Raw genomic sequence first — 16316 nt, forward strand, 5'->3', positions numbered from 1 at the left:
CATCCCCTCCACAGGACGCCAGGATGACCAAGAGCCCCACTGGACGGGTAGCCCCGCAGCCAGGGCAGGACGCAGAGACCCACAGCCACGCAGCCACACGGGAGGGCAAACTCGCCCCACACTGGTGGGCATTCTCACACGTGCGCACGTGGGAGCCAGGCTCAGACACGTCACCACACCCCTGACACAGACACACGTGCTAAAATCCACACGTGTCCCGGTGCGCAGTTCACAACACCTGCACTTCGCCCAAGGCCCCCCGCCCCCCCCCCCCCCCCCCCCCGCGCCCAGCATGCCTCCAGGCTTCACCTAGGTGAGTCCAAAGACCCTGCCCTGGGTGGGGCTGGCGGAGGCTGGGGGTGGGGCGGGCGGCGCTCACCTGGCGCGTGGCGGGAACGGAGAGGTTGAGGCCGTCGATGGAGATGCTGACAGCGATGCTCATGCCCGCGAAGCGCAGGTTGCTCTTGCCCAGGATGGAGGCCAGTGCCTTGTTGGGGGCCTGCGGGGGCCACAGGGCACCAGGAAGGTGGACCCGCAGTGGGGCTCCAGCTGGGGCAGGCCCCGGGATAGCCACATGCCCCCCACTCGCTCCCACCCAGAGGCCATGGGCCCCTCACCCACCTTCTTCTTCCAGGAGCCCCGGATGCCAGGCACGGCCTCATGGAGCCGGTTGATGGCTTCCCTGTGTGGGCGGAGGGGGGAGGGGCTTAGAGAGCTTGGAGTGCAGGGGCAGAGGCTCAGAGAAGAGGGGAGGGTCAGAGGGCGATGGGCCGAGGAAGGGGTGCAGTGGATGCTGAGCCGGGAGGGGCTCAGAGGAGGGAGGAATGCTGGGGCACCCGGAAGCCTGGACCAGGGGCTCCGGGCTCCCAGCCGCCCACCCCGTGTGCCCCGCAGGTGCCCCTGCCCTCAGCTCTCCCCCTCCAGCTCTTTCTTTCTCAGTGACCAGCGGACCTCTGAGCCACAGCCCACTTGACAGATTTGGGGGTCAGATTTGGGGTTGCTGACACAGCCCTTCAGCTTGAACCCCAAGTTCTGTGTGGCCACAGGCTGGCCAAGCTTCCCATCTGTGGCATGAGAGGATGACCTCTGCTCTGGGCCCCCAGACACAATGGCAGAACCAACCCCCCCAAACAGAATGGGAGAGACTTCCATGGAACGGCTCCTCCCTGCGGAGGGGCTGGAACTTTTACAGGATCCTGAGGGTCAGATGGACACACAGCAGGCTCTCAACAATGTCGGTGCTGTAAGGGGAACCAAGCCCTCACCCCGCAGGTGGGAAGGCAAAATGGAGCAGCAGCTGCTCAAAATGTGAAGCAATCCCACCCCCAGGTGCACACCCTGGAGAACTGAAAACACACGTCCACACAAAGCCTGCCCGTGGGCGGCCACCGCAGCTCAACTCACAACAGCCCGAAAGGTAGAAAGCAGCCGAATGTCCATCAACTGAAAATGGATAAACACCATGTGGCCCCTCCACACACAGGACCATCACTCAACCCTGAGAAAGGGTGAGTCCCTGACACTCGCAACAACGTGGATGGACCCTGAGAACACGATGCTCAGTGAGAGAAGCCAGACACAGGACACACAGGGTGTGATTCCATTGATGGGAAACGTCCAGAACAGGCAGATCCACAGACACAGAGAGTGGGTTCATGGTTGTCAGGGGATGGGGAGGGGGTGGGGTGACTGCTTATGGGGATGGGGCTTCCTTTCAGGGTGATGAAATGTTCTGAATTAGATCGTGGTGATGGTTGCATAACTTCGAAAGCAGCAAAATACATCGAATTTGTACACTTTGATGGGGTGAATTGCTTGATATGTGAATTATATCTCAGTAGAGTTTTTTTAATGTCTCTGGTGAATGCACTAAGTCAGTTTTCAACATGCAAAACAATGTGGGCCCCTCCTGTCTCAGCCCTGGTTGTACCCTTGACTCTACATGACTCAGGTCCAGGCAGCTCGGAGCATCATGACACCACCATGCCTTCTCTGCACCAAAAAAAAGCCGGGACGGTGGACATGCCCTGGTCACCTTGGACGGGCTCCCAGCCCCGTGCAGCCCTGCCCTGAGTCTCAACCGGGAGCCAGCAGCATCGCCCCCCGGGTGCCAGGACATGCTGGGGCGTCAACACCCCTTGTGGGACCCACACACTCTCTGAGGGATGGGCTGTCGTCTCCAGGTTATGGCGATCATCTAGGGTCCGGAGAGCGTGGGTGACCGGCAGGCGGGGACAGAGCTGGGACTGTGCCCCGCCCCAGATCGCTCTGACCCTGCAGAGCACTGCTCCCCAAGCCGGGAAGGGGGAGGGAATTGTCGCCGAGTCCACCACCCTCACCTCCCAGCACAGAGCTACACACCAGACCCCCCACCCCCATAGCCGGGCCTCACCTGGTGACCTGGGTGCGAGTGCTGAAATCCAGGGAGCGCATGGAGCGGAGGACTTCGATGCAGCCCATGTACTGAGGGGAGAGAGCACAGGGTCAGCGCCAGCCCAGCAGAGCCCAGCTGGGGCCTGACCGTGGAACCCAGGCCTTCCCTCCAGCGAGCCCTCCGCCCTCCCCTCCCGCCACCCTGGGCTCCAGCCCCCGCCTCTGTCCTTATGAGGCCCAGCCTGGTTGCCACAGGGCCTTTGCAACAGCCAGCCCCAGCCGTCCCTTCCCCCATCTATTTGCAGACTGGTTCCTTCCCCAGCTCCAGGCTCCCGGTCACCTCCTCAGAGCTGCCTTCCCTGACTGTAAGGGAGCTGTTCCCTGGAAGCGGGGGATCCCTCCAGGCTCAGTCCTGGCTGTTCATTTAAGCGTCTGCTGTTCATTCTCTTTCTGCTCCACTAGGTCAGCCCAGGAGGACTGGATGGTGGCGACCCTGTTCACTTCTGCATCCCCAGGGTCCAGGACAGGGCCTGCGAGCAGGCAGGACAGAGGACGTCGGGCCCACGAAGCCCAAAGCTTTGACTGTCTGACCTTTTCCAGGGAGAGTGTGCCCACCCCTGCCCAGATTACCATTTCCACGGAAGGTAATTCAGTAATTCAAAATCTCCAAGAGACGATGCTGAGGGACAGAGAAGGCAGGAACAGCCGGGGGAGGGGGGGGCAGAGTGGCCAGACGATGGCCACCAGCACCCTCCAACGTGCTGTCTGCACTGCTGGGAGGGGACCTGGGACAGCCATGTGCAGCGTCTGTTGTATGATCCCATTGATGGGAAACGTCCAGGACAAGAAAATCCACAGGGACAGAGAGTGGGTTCATGGTTGTCAGGGGCTGGGGAGGGGCGTAGGGGGTGACAGCTAATGGGGACGGGCTTTTTTCGGGGTTGATGGAATGTTCTGGAACTAGATAGATTTGGTGGTTGCACAACCTTGTGAACGTACTAAATACCACTGTACTGTGATTTAAGACGGTTAATGGGGGACTTCCCTGGTGGCACAGTGGTTGGGAATCCATCTACCAATGCAGGGGACATGGGTTCAAGCCCTGGTCCAGGAAGATCTCACATGCCGTGGAGCAACTAAGCCTGTGTGCCACAACTACTGAGCCTGCGCTCTAGAGCCTGAGAGCCACAACTACTGGGCCCGCTCGCCTAGAGCCCGTGCTCCGCAACAAGAGAAGCCGCCGCAATGAGAAGCCCGCGCGCTGCAGCGGGAAGTGACCCCAGCTCGCCGCAACTGGATAAGGCCTGCGTGCAGCAACAAAGACCCAATGCAGCCCAAAATAAATAAGTTTTTAAAATAAAATTTTAAATTTTAAAAAGGGTTAATGGTAGGGACTTCCCTGGTGGTCCAGTGGTAAAGAATCTGCCTTCCAATGCAGGGGACGCAGGTTCGATCCCTGGTCAGGGAACTAAGATCCCACATGCCGCGGGGCAACTAAGCCCGCGCGCCACAACTACAGAGCCTGCGCACCTCAACGAGAGAGCCCGCGTGCTACAAACTACAGAGCCCATGCACCCTGGAGCCCGCAAGCCACAACTAGAGACAGAAAAAAAACCTACAGGCCACAACTAGAGAGAAGCCTGGGCGCCTCAACGAAAGATCCCGTGTGCCGCAACTAAGACCTGACACAGTCAAAAAAAAAAAAAAGAAAGAAAAGAAATAAATAATGATTAACTTAGTTATGTGAATTTTACCTCAATTTTTAAAAATATTGGGCTTCCCTGGTGGCGTAGTGGTTGAGAGTCTGCCTGCTGATGCAGGGCATATGGGTTCGTGCCCCGGTCCGGGAAGATCCCACATGCTGCGGAGCGGCTGGGCCCATGCGCCATGGCCGCTAAGCCTGCGTGTCCGGAGCCTGTGCTCCGCAATGGGAGAGGCCACAACAGTGAGAGGCCCACGTACCGCAAAAAAAAAAAAAAAAAAAAAAAATTATTTATTTACTTACTTATTTGGCTGCACCGGGTCTGAATTGCGGCACACATGATCTTTTAGTTGCAGCATGTGGGATCTTTTTTTCTTTAGTTGTGGCATGCGGGATCTTCAGTTGCGGAATGCAGGGTCTTTAGTTGCGGCATGCATGTGGAATCCAGTTCCCTGACAAGGGATCGAACCCAGGTCCCCCGCACTGGGAGCGTGGAGTCGTAGCCACTGTGCCACGGGGAAGTCCCCTCGGCTTTTAAAAAATGATACACGCACACATGCTTTGACCCTGAAACTCCATTTGAGGACTTTATCCCACAGACACACCAGTCTGCGGGTTCCCTATGTGTGCACAGGTGGCTGTTGGGAGCCATACTCCACCTTTCCCCCAGGGCTCCGCCCCCCCCCCCCCCCGCAGGACTGGCGCTGGGGAAGGTGCGCGGATATTTACTGCCACCGCAGCCCGCTGCGGAGTACGCCTTCCTATGCTGGCCCCAGGGTGCCCTGCCCCGCTCTGCAGCCCTGCCCCCCGCCACCTGCCCCTCCCTTCCTGCAGGACTTGCAGCACTGGAGGAATAAGCAAGAAATTGCAGACACCCCAAAACTTGACACATCTAGGGTTGTGAGGCCCAACCCAGGACACCAGTTAGGTTGGAATTTCCCATAAACGATTAATATTTTCTTAGCGTATGTCCCAAATAATGCACAAAACATGCTTATACTGACAATTGTTCGTGTTCACGGGAACTTTAAATTTAACTGCGCAGCCTGTATCTTTGCTAAACCTAAATAAATTGCGGTACTGGGAATGGAAGAGTCTGCAGTTGTAAAAAGAGCAAGGTGGGGCTTCCCTGGTGGCGCAGTGGTTGAGAGTCCACCTGCCAATGTAGGGGACAGGGGTTCGTGCCCCGGTCCTGGAGGATCCCACGTGCCGCGGAGCGGATGGGCCTGTGAGCCATGGCCGCTGAGCCTGCGCGTCCGGAGCCTGTGCTCCGTAACGGGAGAGGCCACAACAGTGAGAGGCCCGTGTACCACAGAAAAAAAAAAAAAAAAAAAAAGAGCAAGGTGCCGACTAGAAGGCACAGTGCCTTTTGTGTGGACAAGGGGGCCAAGGAGGACACGTGTATACAGTATGTGTGGACAGTGTGTTTGTGTGTGTGCGCACACACATGTGTGGGTGACAAGCTCTAGCAGGACACAGTAGCTGCTTCTACAGATGCCGTTGGCTGACTGTAAAAGTGGCCACCAGTTCCTCCCCTCCCCTATCCAGGCCCTGAGTGACCGTGATGCAAGCAGCACATGGACAGGCACCGTCACCCGTCACCGGGGCTTGCTCCCCTGCTGCTCTTGGGACTCCGCGACCCTGCCAGGGTAGCCTGCCTGATGACGAGACACATGGCCCACCCCCATCTCCCCAGCTGACATGGAGCCAACCACCATGTGAAGGAGACCATTCAGCCCCAGCCGACCCACAGCACCACAGGAAATAAAAAGTGTTTGTTGTTTTCATGCACTAGGTTGTGCGATGGTTTGTTACACAGCAGAAGTTCCCTAGACAGTGACCAGGAGAAGAAAGGGAGCAAGCCAAGTGAAGATCCGGGCAAAGGGAACAGCAAGTACAGGCCAGAAGCGGGAACAAGCTGGGAGAGACCTAAGACTCACTCCAGTGTGGCTGGAGCAATGAGAGATGAGAGGATATGGGACCCTGGAGCTGTAATGAGGGGTTGGGTTTCATTGTGAGCAACTTGGGGGGCCGTGGGACAGCTTTAAGCAGGGCGGTGAACTGATGTGTATGGATGGAAGATGGATGGATGATGGATGGATGGATGGATTGATGATGGATGATGGATGATGAATGATGGATGGATGGATTGATGATGGATGGAGGATGATGAATGATGGATGGATGATGGACAATGGATGGATGGAGGATGGATGGATGGATGGATGGATTGATGATGGATGATGGATGATGGATGGATGATGGATGATGGATGGATGGAGGATGGATAGATGGATGGATTGATGATGGATGATGGATGATGAATGATGGATGGATGATGGACGATGGATGGGTGGAAGATGGATGAATGATGGATGGAGGATGGGTGAATGATGGATGATGGATGGATGGATGACAGATGATGGAAGGATGATGGATGATGGATGGGTGATGGAGGGACGGATAGACAGGTCCACAGGGACTATGTGCCAGGCATGCGTTAGACATGTAGAAACTCGAAGAGAATTAGCTGTGGTCCCTGCCCCCAAAGTAGACTCTCACACTGAGTGGACAGCGTTGGTGGGTGCTGGATGCTCCACAGGTACCCTCCCTCTAACAGAGCATGCGTCTGTGTAGGGTGTCAGTGCTGCAGGGCCCCAGGGTGTGAGGGGTCTAATTCACCCTAACTAGTGTACAGCTCATTCTGGTTGTGTGACTGAAATTCTCCCAGTGCCCCCAGCCCCTCCCTGGGTGAAGTGGGTGCACAGCTCAACTGCACGAGAGAGGAGATGCAACACGGGTCCCCTTCCCGGAGGGTGGAGAACACACTACGAAGGCAGGGAAGGTAAGCAGGTGGCTGAAGCAAGTGCCAGGCAACAATGACACTGATAAGCCACTTGTCGCATGTCGGGCCCTGTTCCAAGTGTGCTGCGCACATGACCTGTCAACCCGCTCCACCCAAAGCCCGCACTACGGTGACAGCATGACCCCTCGGGAAACATCCCTGAGGGCTCTGTAACCTGTTAGCAGTCACAGGTCATAGGCGGCAGAAATAGGATCTGAACCCACAGCCTGGGCTCTGGAGTGTCCCCCGGCCCCGCGGGAAGTGGTGAGGACTGCAACAAACTACACACTCGGGCCAGAGGGGCCCAGTGTTGCCAGACCACCTGAAATCCAGGGTTTTTGCCTGAAACACCCCAATTTGTAAACAATGACAAGGAATTTTTATTTTTAAATAGAAGACAGAAAAAAAAAAAAAAAGGCAGAGGTCAAACTCAGCCTTGGGCCTGCCAGGGAGCACGACCTCTGACCTAGGATCCCAAAGTCTCCGAAGGCAAGCCGTGGTGTGTGGGTGACAGCCCCAGGAGGGTCTGTCCACATGCCCAGCTTCACAGCCTGTGAGAGGGACCTTAGTGGAAGAGAACCTCTGCAGATACAACCAGGTTGAGGATGTCAAGGTCAGATGGTCCTGGATTTAGGATCGGCCCCCAATCCAATGCCACACGTCCTCACAGGAGAAAGGCAGAGTGGGGCTGAGAGACAGACATGCAGGGAGAAGGCACGTGGAGCTGGAGGCAGGGCTGCGGCCCCAGAAGCTTGGAGACAGACTCTCCTTCAGAGCCTCAGAAGGAACCAGCCTGCCAACACCTTGATTTTGGACTTCTGGCCTCCAGAACTGGGAGAGAATACATTTCTGTAGTTTTAACTGCCCAGTTTGTGATCATTTGTTACAGCTGCCCCCGGGAGACCGACAGAGAAGGCCGGGAGGGGACCCCAAATGGTGGATTTGCAGCCCACCTTCCCCTTTGCCAATGCGGAAACAGAGGCAACCCAGAGCCCGTCCTAGGATGTAAGGGGAAAACTGAGTTACAAGTGGGAAAACTGAGGCCCAGAGCAGGAAAGGGACCCAGCCAAGTTCACACAGCACACCAGGGCAGACACAGGACGAGCACCCAGCTCACCACGCTCCCCGCAGGACGCTCCACCTCTCATGGTGACATAGGTCCTGTACCATTACTACTTAGTGTTTTCATTTTAAATAAACTCCATTGGGGCTTCCCTGGTGGCGCAGTGGTTGAGAGTCCGCCTGCTGATGCAGGTGATGCAGGTTCGTGCCCCGGTCTGGGAGGATCCCGCATGCCGCGGAGCGGCTGGGCCCGTGAGCCATGGCCGCTGAGCCTGCACGTCCGGAGCCTGTGCTCCGCAACGGGAGAGGCCACAGCAGTGAGAGGCCAGCGTACCGCAAAAAATAAAAAATAAAAAAAATAAACTCCATTTATAAACATAACTGAGTTTATTTCTGAAGGCAACTGTAGGAAACAACCCCAAAGTCCATAAACTGCTGAATGGATAAACAAAATGTCATCCGTCCACACACTGGAACATTACTTGGCCATGAAAAGGAGAGAAGCCCCACCACTCGCTACCACGTGGATGGACCCTGAGAACACGACACTCAGTGAGAGAAGCCAGACACAGAAGGACACATGGTGTGTGATTCCATTGATGGGAAATGTCCAGGACAGGCCAATCCACAGACACAGGGAGTGGGTTCCTGGTTGTCAGGGGACGGGGGCAGGTGCAGAGTGACTTCATGGGGATGGGGCTTACCTCTGGGGTCATGAGAATGTTCTGGAACTAGATCATAATGAGTGTTTCACAAATTTGCAAGTGCACTAAGAACCACTAAATTGTACAGCTTAAATGAGTAAGTTTTATGACACTGAATAACATCTCAGTTTTTAAAAAATGTGCATGGGGAAACAAAACCAAAAAGGAGAAAGCAAAAAACAGAAAAAGAAAAGAAAATGTGTATGAGTGGGAATTCCCTGGCGTTCCAGTGGTTAGGACTCCGAGCTCGCACGGCTGAGGGCCCGGGTTTAACCCCAGGTCTGGGAACTAAAATCCCACAAGCCGCATGGTGCGACCAAAAAGAAAAAAGAAAGAAAGAAAAAATGTGCATGAAGAAAAGAGGAAACTGCATATTGCTACCATAAAACTTGGGTTTGATGCCTAGCAGTGTTTTCTAATAACCATTAAAATAAACACATAGGGCTTCCCTGGTGGCGCAGTGGTTGAGAGTCCGCCTGCCGATGCAGGGGACACGGGTTCGTGCCCCGGTCTGGGAGGATCCCACATGCCGCGGAGCGGCTGGGCGCGTGAGCCGTGGCCGCTGAGCCTGTGAGTCCGGAGCCTGTGCTCCGCAGTGGGAGAGGCCAAAACAGTGAGAGGCCCGCATACCGCAAAAAAAAAAAACAAAAAAACCCCACGTAATTATCAAAATGAAAAGTGTCCATCCAGGCAGAACTGTCCATTTTTGCTAAGACGAGTTAGTGAACGTTTATTGGGCACCAGGCTGCTTGCAGAGGGTCAGAGTCCCCCTCCACAGATGCAGCTGAGGAACAGACACACAGGGCTCTGGGCGGAGGGGCCTGGATGGTGGGGACTTGGGGGGGCCAGCGAGGGGGCCCCGGGCAGCAGCGGACTGCCTTGCACGCTTGAACACACCTATGTTACCCTTTCCTTTTAAAGGTCTGACCAAAAAAAAGTACATCCCCACAGATATGTGTTGATTATAACGGAAACAAATGGGGCCTTTACCAGGGAGAAACGTCACCTTAACTGAGTGCGTTAGTCTCCTGGGGGGCGGCCTCGAACAACAGAGACTCTGTGTCTCCCAGTCCAGGGGTCTGATGCCCAGCGTCCAGGTGAAGCAGGGCCACGCCCCAGCTGGAGGCCCAAGGGAGGCCCTTCCTGCCTCTTCCAGCTACTGGCAGTGGCCAGCAGGCCTGGGCTTGCGGACACATCCCTCTGGCCCCTTCCTCTGTGGCCTCTCCCTGTGTGCCTGTGTCCAGATTTCCCTCTTTTGAGAAGGACATCAGTCACACTAGATCTAGGGCCCATCCTGGTCTAGGAGGACCTCATCTTAACCTGATTGCACCAGCAAAGACCCTATTTCCAAATGAAGTCACATTCTGAGGCCCGGCGGACATGAACCTGGGTGGACGCCACTCTCCCCCGTATACCAAGCGACCAACGTTTCCAGCAGCTGCGTCGGGATGCACGGGAACCCCTGCCTCCTGACCAGATGCACAGAGGGCAGCAGAGCTGGCCTCCATGCTCCCTGCCAAAAACGCACAAGGTGAGCCCACCACGAGCATCATGAGACCAGCTGAGGGGCGACACAAACTCAGGGGCAGACTGCAAAATCGTGGGGTGCACTCCTCCAAAATCTGGGGAGCCCTGCACTGATGCTGGTCCTGGGTCCCCAAGGACTTCAGAGCATCCTCCTGGGCGTTCGCGTTTGTGAAAAGCCCTTAACCTTCACCATGACTCCAACCTAACACCATTTTACACAGAACTCGAAGCATCTAGGGCATTTTTTGTTTGTTTTCTTTTCTACTGTGGCAAAATACATGTAACATTAAATTTAACATTTTAACCATTTATAAGTGCACAGCTCCGTGGCACTAAGGACCTTCACATGGTCGTGCAACCATCCCCACCATCATCTCTAGAACTTTCCCATCTCCCCAAACTGAAGCTCTGTCCCCATGAAACGCCGACTCCCCACCCCTCCCCCAGCCCCTGGCCCCACCATCTACTTCCTGTCTCTGTGGATATGACTCCCCCAGGGACCCCCCGTGTGTGGAATCACACAGTATCTGCCCTGTGTCTGGCTTCTCTCACTGAGCGTCACGCCCTCAAGTTTCATCCATGGTGTAGCAGGTGTCAGAACCTCCTTCCTTTTTAAGGCCGAGTGATATTCCACTGTGTGGCTGGATCACGTTTTATTCATTCACCCATCAATGGACAGGTGGGTGTTTCTGTCTTTTGGCTGTTGTGAATAGTGTTGCTATGAACATGGGTGTGCAAATATCTGAGTTCCTGCTCAATTCCCATAAAAGTACTTATCTCCTCCCTAGATGCACACACACACACACTCAACCTCACCCATTTAGCCAGTCATATACTTATAATCCTCCTGCTCTTTCGGATTTATACCAAGAAGTAGAATTTCTGGATCACATAATAATTCTATGCTTAACTTTCTGGTATGGTTTTAATACGCATTGAATTTAACGAAACTATCTTGTATATTGACGGAAGGCTTCATTTTGTGTCGTTCAGGCTTTACCGAGAGTTGTCCGCTATTTTGAAAATCACATGGCCTGCAGCAACTCTAATGGTGGTACTGGAGCTGCCAGAGTAACCCTGGAGCTGTTTGTAGCTGTCGTGTGAACGGTGGCTTTTGTCTCTGTTGCTGTGCGCCTAAAGAAGCTTACACGTTTACACACTGAAACATATTCTATGTTATTGTGAATTGCTGCCTCTGTCTCTCCTTTTTATTGCTGTTTTATTACCTCGTATTGATTTGGGGGGGGAAATAAATGTGCAGGTAGGTGTTATATACATGATGTTCATTTCAGGGTGGAGGTTACAAAACACTAGTTATAAATGAGCAGTGGTTAATTCAACAGTGTTGCAAGCAGTTGGCTTAAGCTGGTGGTTCTCAAACATGAGTGGGTGTTGGAATCAGCCGGCAGGCTTGTAAAACATTGTTCACCAGGCCCACCCCAGAGTTTCTGACTCAGCAGGTCTGGGGTGGAGCCCAAGAATGTGCATTTATAACAAGTTCCCTGATGTCTGGGCACCACACTCTGCTCAGCATTGGTTCAAGTCAATTTGGTGGCCCACCTCCCCTGCCATGAATGGAGCCTGACATCTCCGGCCAGTGAGGTGTGGGGAGAAGAACGAAAGGGATGGCCTTTTCTTCCAGTGGACATGGTTGGATCTGCATGCGATACCTGGTGCTGTAGCCGCTCTTTTGTGACCATGAGGACAGCTAAGCCAGCATGCTGAAGACAGCAGTGGAAAAGATGGAAAGACCTGGGGCTTCAGGGATACGGTCAAGTCATTGAATTAATCCACCCTGGAGCCATCCTACCCCTTGCCTTCAAGGAATCAGCTGCATTTGCAGCTAAAAACACCTGAGCCCAGCTAACCTCCCAAGGTTCCCCACGCACCACCACCAGGGCTGCTTCTCATGTGAGATGATCAATGTCCTCGTGGGTCTAAACTGCTCCGAGTCAGGACTGCAGCGATGCCGCTAAAGGCACCACAGCTGCTACCACCCTCGCCGGGCTCCTTGACGTGGCTGTGCCTCTGTTTCCTCCCCTAGAAACTGGGTGGGAAATCTCAGGGTTGGAGGCTCCACACTAGTGTCTAGAAACCCAGGTGCCCTGATTGCATCACTGCTCGCTGAGTCTCCCTTTTCTTGTCTCAAAACAGGGACCATTACAGGGTTTTGTGAGGGTTCTGTGACATTAGGTAGGTGAGTGAGCTGCTGTATTAGTTTCCTCCTGCTGCTGTAACGAATTACCACAAATTTAACATAAGTGTATTCCCTTACAGTTCTAGAGGTCAGGAGTCTACAGGAGTCTCACGGGGCTAAATCCAGGCGTGGGCAGGGCCAGTCCCGGAGCCTCCAGGGCAGCATTGGTTCCCGCCTTTTCCAGCTTCTAGAGGTGCTGCAGCCCTGGCTCGCAGCCCCTCCTGCATCCTCACAGCCAGCAGCGCAGCATCTCCCATCTCTCTCTGCCTCTGACCCTCCCACCTCTCTCTTATAAGGACGCTGGGATGACGCTGGGCCCCCCGGGGAATCGAGGGTCCTCCCCATCTCGGGGTTCTTAACTTAATCCCTCCTGCAAAGTCCTCTCTGCCTTGTGAGGTGACACATCCTCGGGGCCCGGGACCAGGACGGGGACATGACACATCCTCGGGGCCCGGGACCAGGACGGGGACGTGTTTGGGGCCGTTAGTCTGCCAACCACCCTGGTAGTTGCCAGGTGGAAGCAAGTTCAGGCTCTGAGAGGAGCCTCAGCTGTGGGTCTGGTCCTGGATTCTCACCATGTAACCGCCCTGCCTCTCCGTGCCTCAGTTTCCCCACCTTACGTAAGTGGGGACACACATCCCCTCTTGAGGATCCAGGGTCAGACCTGCCTGTCCCTGCGTAATTTGGTATACGGCTGCTCCTGCCTTGACTTCACGCTTCTCTGTGAACCAGGAGGGGACTCTGTGGCTCCCAGGACACCTGGTGGATGCAGGTGCAGGGAGACAAGCGGCTCCCAGGGGAAGAGCAGGGCACTGAGGCTGGTTCAGGCCCCACGGGGCCGCGCCTCCCAGGCAGCCGGAGTCAGGGCACCACACCCATCAGCCAGCGACTCCTGCCGGCTTGTCTCCAATATGGATGCTGTGGCCCCTCTCTCCCCAGCCCCACGCTGCCCTGGTCCATTGCATCTCTGCTGGCCCGACTGCTCCCCAGCCTCCTCTTAGGTCTCTCTGCTGCCCTTCCAGCCCCACCTCCAGCTCACTTCCACAGGAAAGATCCTTTCAGCTCCAACGCTGCCCTGCGACCCTGCCTAGAACCATCCAAAGCCAAGCTTCTCCCCACAGCCCCCAAATCTTATTCCTGCTCTTCTCCCCCTCCATCAGCCCCACCACGTGGGTCTCCGGCGGCTCCCCGAATGTGCCCGCTAAGCCCCTGCCTCGGACTCTCTCTCCCCAGTCGTTTCACGTCTGGGGCCGCAGTGGCTTCAGGTCTCAGCTTAAATGTCATCTCCTGAGAGGCGCCTCGCCCACCAGCCCGGCTAAAAGCAGCCACCAGTCTCTTGCTCTGACATCACTTGATTGTAATTTCTGCACAGCATCTACCAGTGTCTGCCATTTCCCTGTTTGTCTCTTATTTATTTACTGTCAGCCTCTCCCTCTAGAAATCTGAGCCCCATAAGAGCAGGGATCAGACCTTTCCCATTTCCTACCATACCATCAGCACCTGGCAGGGCGAGGCATGCATTAAATATTTGCTGCATCGATGAAAACGTCAAGATCATTGGAATAATCCAACAGCCTGCACTTCAACAACACGAGTATCTGAATTCTGAACACTCCTAATCCCCGTGGCCATGGCCGGTGGGCAGACACAGCTCGCCCCTGAGGGGATGTGGTTTGAAGCCCAAGGCATCACCCACAAAACATCTCACTACAAAATCAGTCTTGAATCCAGTGAAGCTGAGATTCAGCAAAAGAAGGGGCCACAGCCAAGTTAGAAGATGCCAGGAGAGAACAGACAGACCCAGAGTTTGGGGCAGCCTGAGGCCCGGCATGTCTAACAGGCTTCCGGGATGCAGTGGACCCTGGCTGGACCACACATGGACGAAAGTCAAGGCCCCTGGGGGCCGCCACAACAAAGCACCACAAACTGGGGGCTTAAAACAACAGAAATCTAACCCTGACCCTACAGTTCTGGAGGCTGGAAGTTGGGAATCAAGGTGTGATAGGGCCCTGCTCCCTGGGGGTGAGGGGCTCAGGGGAGGGCTCTTCCCGCCTCTTCCAGCGTCTGGTGGTGGTGAGCGGCCACCCTCAGTGTCCCTTGGCTTGTAGTCGCATCGCTCCATTTCTCCCCTATTGTCACGTGGGCCCTCACGGTGCGTTTGTGTCCAAATCTCCCTCTTCTTACCCAGTAGGGCCACCCTAATCCAGTGTGATCTCATCTTAACTTGATTAGGTCGACAAAGACTCTATTTCCAAATAAAAACCATATTCACAGGTTCCAAAGGTCATGAATCTGGGGGGATACTATTCAACGCAGTACGGGGGTGGGGGGCAGGGTGGGGGAGAGGTTGTAAAAGAACCAAAGACAAAACAACCAACTGCAAAGACACAGACCTCCAGGATCCTGGCCCCAAAAACCAGACTGAGGCGCTGTGAATACTGCCGGACCCTGGATGTGACAATGAACTGTGTACGGGCAGGGGCCCGGTGGGCCGCGGGACCGCACGGAAGCATTTTACGGAGCGTCTTCCCCCCGGGCCGCTTGCCTCCTGATGGTTCATCAAAAACTACACACAGGGGCAGACAGGCTGAGCGGGGAGCGTGCAACGTTCACAGGCGTGGGTGCAAGTACGGGCCGGCCATCGGCCCACGTTTCTGTACGTCCAAAATGTTCATAATAAAACCAGGACAAATGAAGACCTGTTCCCTTACAGCACCTTCCAAGTTCCTGGAGTCTCACATCTCGAATCCTGGGGCCTAGAGGGGCCCGGCCCTTCTGCGCCCCACCTCAGGCCAAGGTCTCCGGTTCTGTTGTCTGGGAAGGAGGTTTCAGTGGGGGTCTGGGTAGCAGGACGCCCCCACCCGCGTCCTCCCCCCACCCCCCGCCAGACTCTGGCCGACGGAACGGGGGCTCCGCTTAACCCGCGCATGCGTGCCCCCCTCCCTCCAGCCGCCCTCTCCCCGCCCCTCCCACCGTGACGCCGTGGGAACCTGGACCCCAGCGCCTCCCGGGTGGGGGCGGCCCGCTGAGCGCGGGCTGGCGATGGGGGTCTAGGGTGATGGAGAGAGAAGGAGGGACGGCAAGAGACCTGGCTCTCGGGGTCCAGAGTGTCCCAGAGAAAGAAGTGGGGCATGGGAGCCCCTGTGCCCAGGCTGGGGCTCCGGGGAATAAGGGATCTCAGGGTCGCGCCGGCCCACTCACCCGAACGATGTAGGAGACCCCGGGCCCCAGGACCCTGGCGTCCGGGTGTAGCCAGCCGTGCGCCGGCTTGTGGATGAAGCTGCCTTTACGGATCCACTCGTCGGCGGCGGAGTCCGGGGGTCCGGTCGCCCCCCGCGAACCCCGCGACCCCCGCGCCCCGGCGGCCCGGCAGCGGCTGAGCGCAGGCAGGGGGCAGGGCGCGGTGCAGCGCGGCTCGCAGGTGCCCAGGACCGCCGCCGCCAACGCCGGAACGCCGGCCGAGTCGGCCGGCTCGGGCTCGGGCTCGGCACCCCCCGCCGCCCCCGCGCCCCCCGCCGCCCGCGCCGCCGCCGGGCCGCGGCCCAGGAAGCCGGCTGGGGCCGCGAACTTCCACTGCGGCATGCGCGGCAGCAGCGCGCAGAAGGTGGTGGGCGCCTCAGGCTCCGGGGGTGCGGGGGGCGCGGGGGCCGCGCGCCCGCCCGGACCCTGCGTCATGGCCGCGGCCGCCCGACCGAGCCCGACCGGGCGCTGAGCCTGGCGCGGAGGAGGCCCTCCCGCTCCCTCCCCGCCCCCGGCCCGGTGATGTCATCCGTCCGGCCCAGCGCGCAGCCGCGGGGGGCTGCGCCCCTGGGACCCCCGGCCCTCGGCGCCCGGCGGGGAGGCTGGGGAAACTGAGGCCCTCCGATGGCACGAGCGCTGACTTGGGTCTGACAGCCAGGGAGGGAG

The 16316-nt window shown here is 56.6% G+C and overlaps 1 protein-coding gene across 3 annotated transcripts in view; it reads right to left on the reverse strand.

Moving 5' to 3' along the window:
* The window catches only part of SHC2 (SHC adaptor protein 2), a 28704-nt gene extending 12591 nt beyond the window's left edge, over positions 1–16113 (reverse strand). Inside the window, exons 1-4 of one of the 3 annotated variants that reach the window (XR_014294043.1) lie at positions 15612–16113; positions 2393–2463; positions 622–682; positions 380–499 (exon numbers count right to left, since the gene is read on the reverse strand). Coding sequence is in view for 2 of the 3 variants with exons in the window: in XM_082621049.1 (XP_082477175.1) it covers positions 380–499; positions 622–682; positions 2393–2463; positions 15612–16085 (726 nt within the window). In the remaining variant the exon portion in view is untranslated. The remainder of the gene's footprint in view (positions 1–379; positions 500–621; positions 683–2392; positions 2464–15611) is intronic. The other 2 variants (XM_082621049.1, XM_082621050.1) reach the window with 2 other exon arrangements.
* Positions 16114–16316: the final 203 nt, after the last annotated feature.

This window comes from Mesoplodon mirus (genome assembly GCF_964341445.2).
Source record: "Mesoplodon mirus genome assembly, chromosome: 5".
In the NCBI taxonomy this organism is placed as follows: domain Eukaryota; kingdom Metazoa; phylum Chordata; class Mammalia; order Artiodactyla; family Ziphiidae; genus Mesoplodon; species Mesoplodon mirus.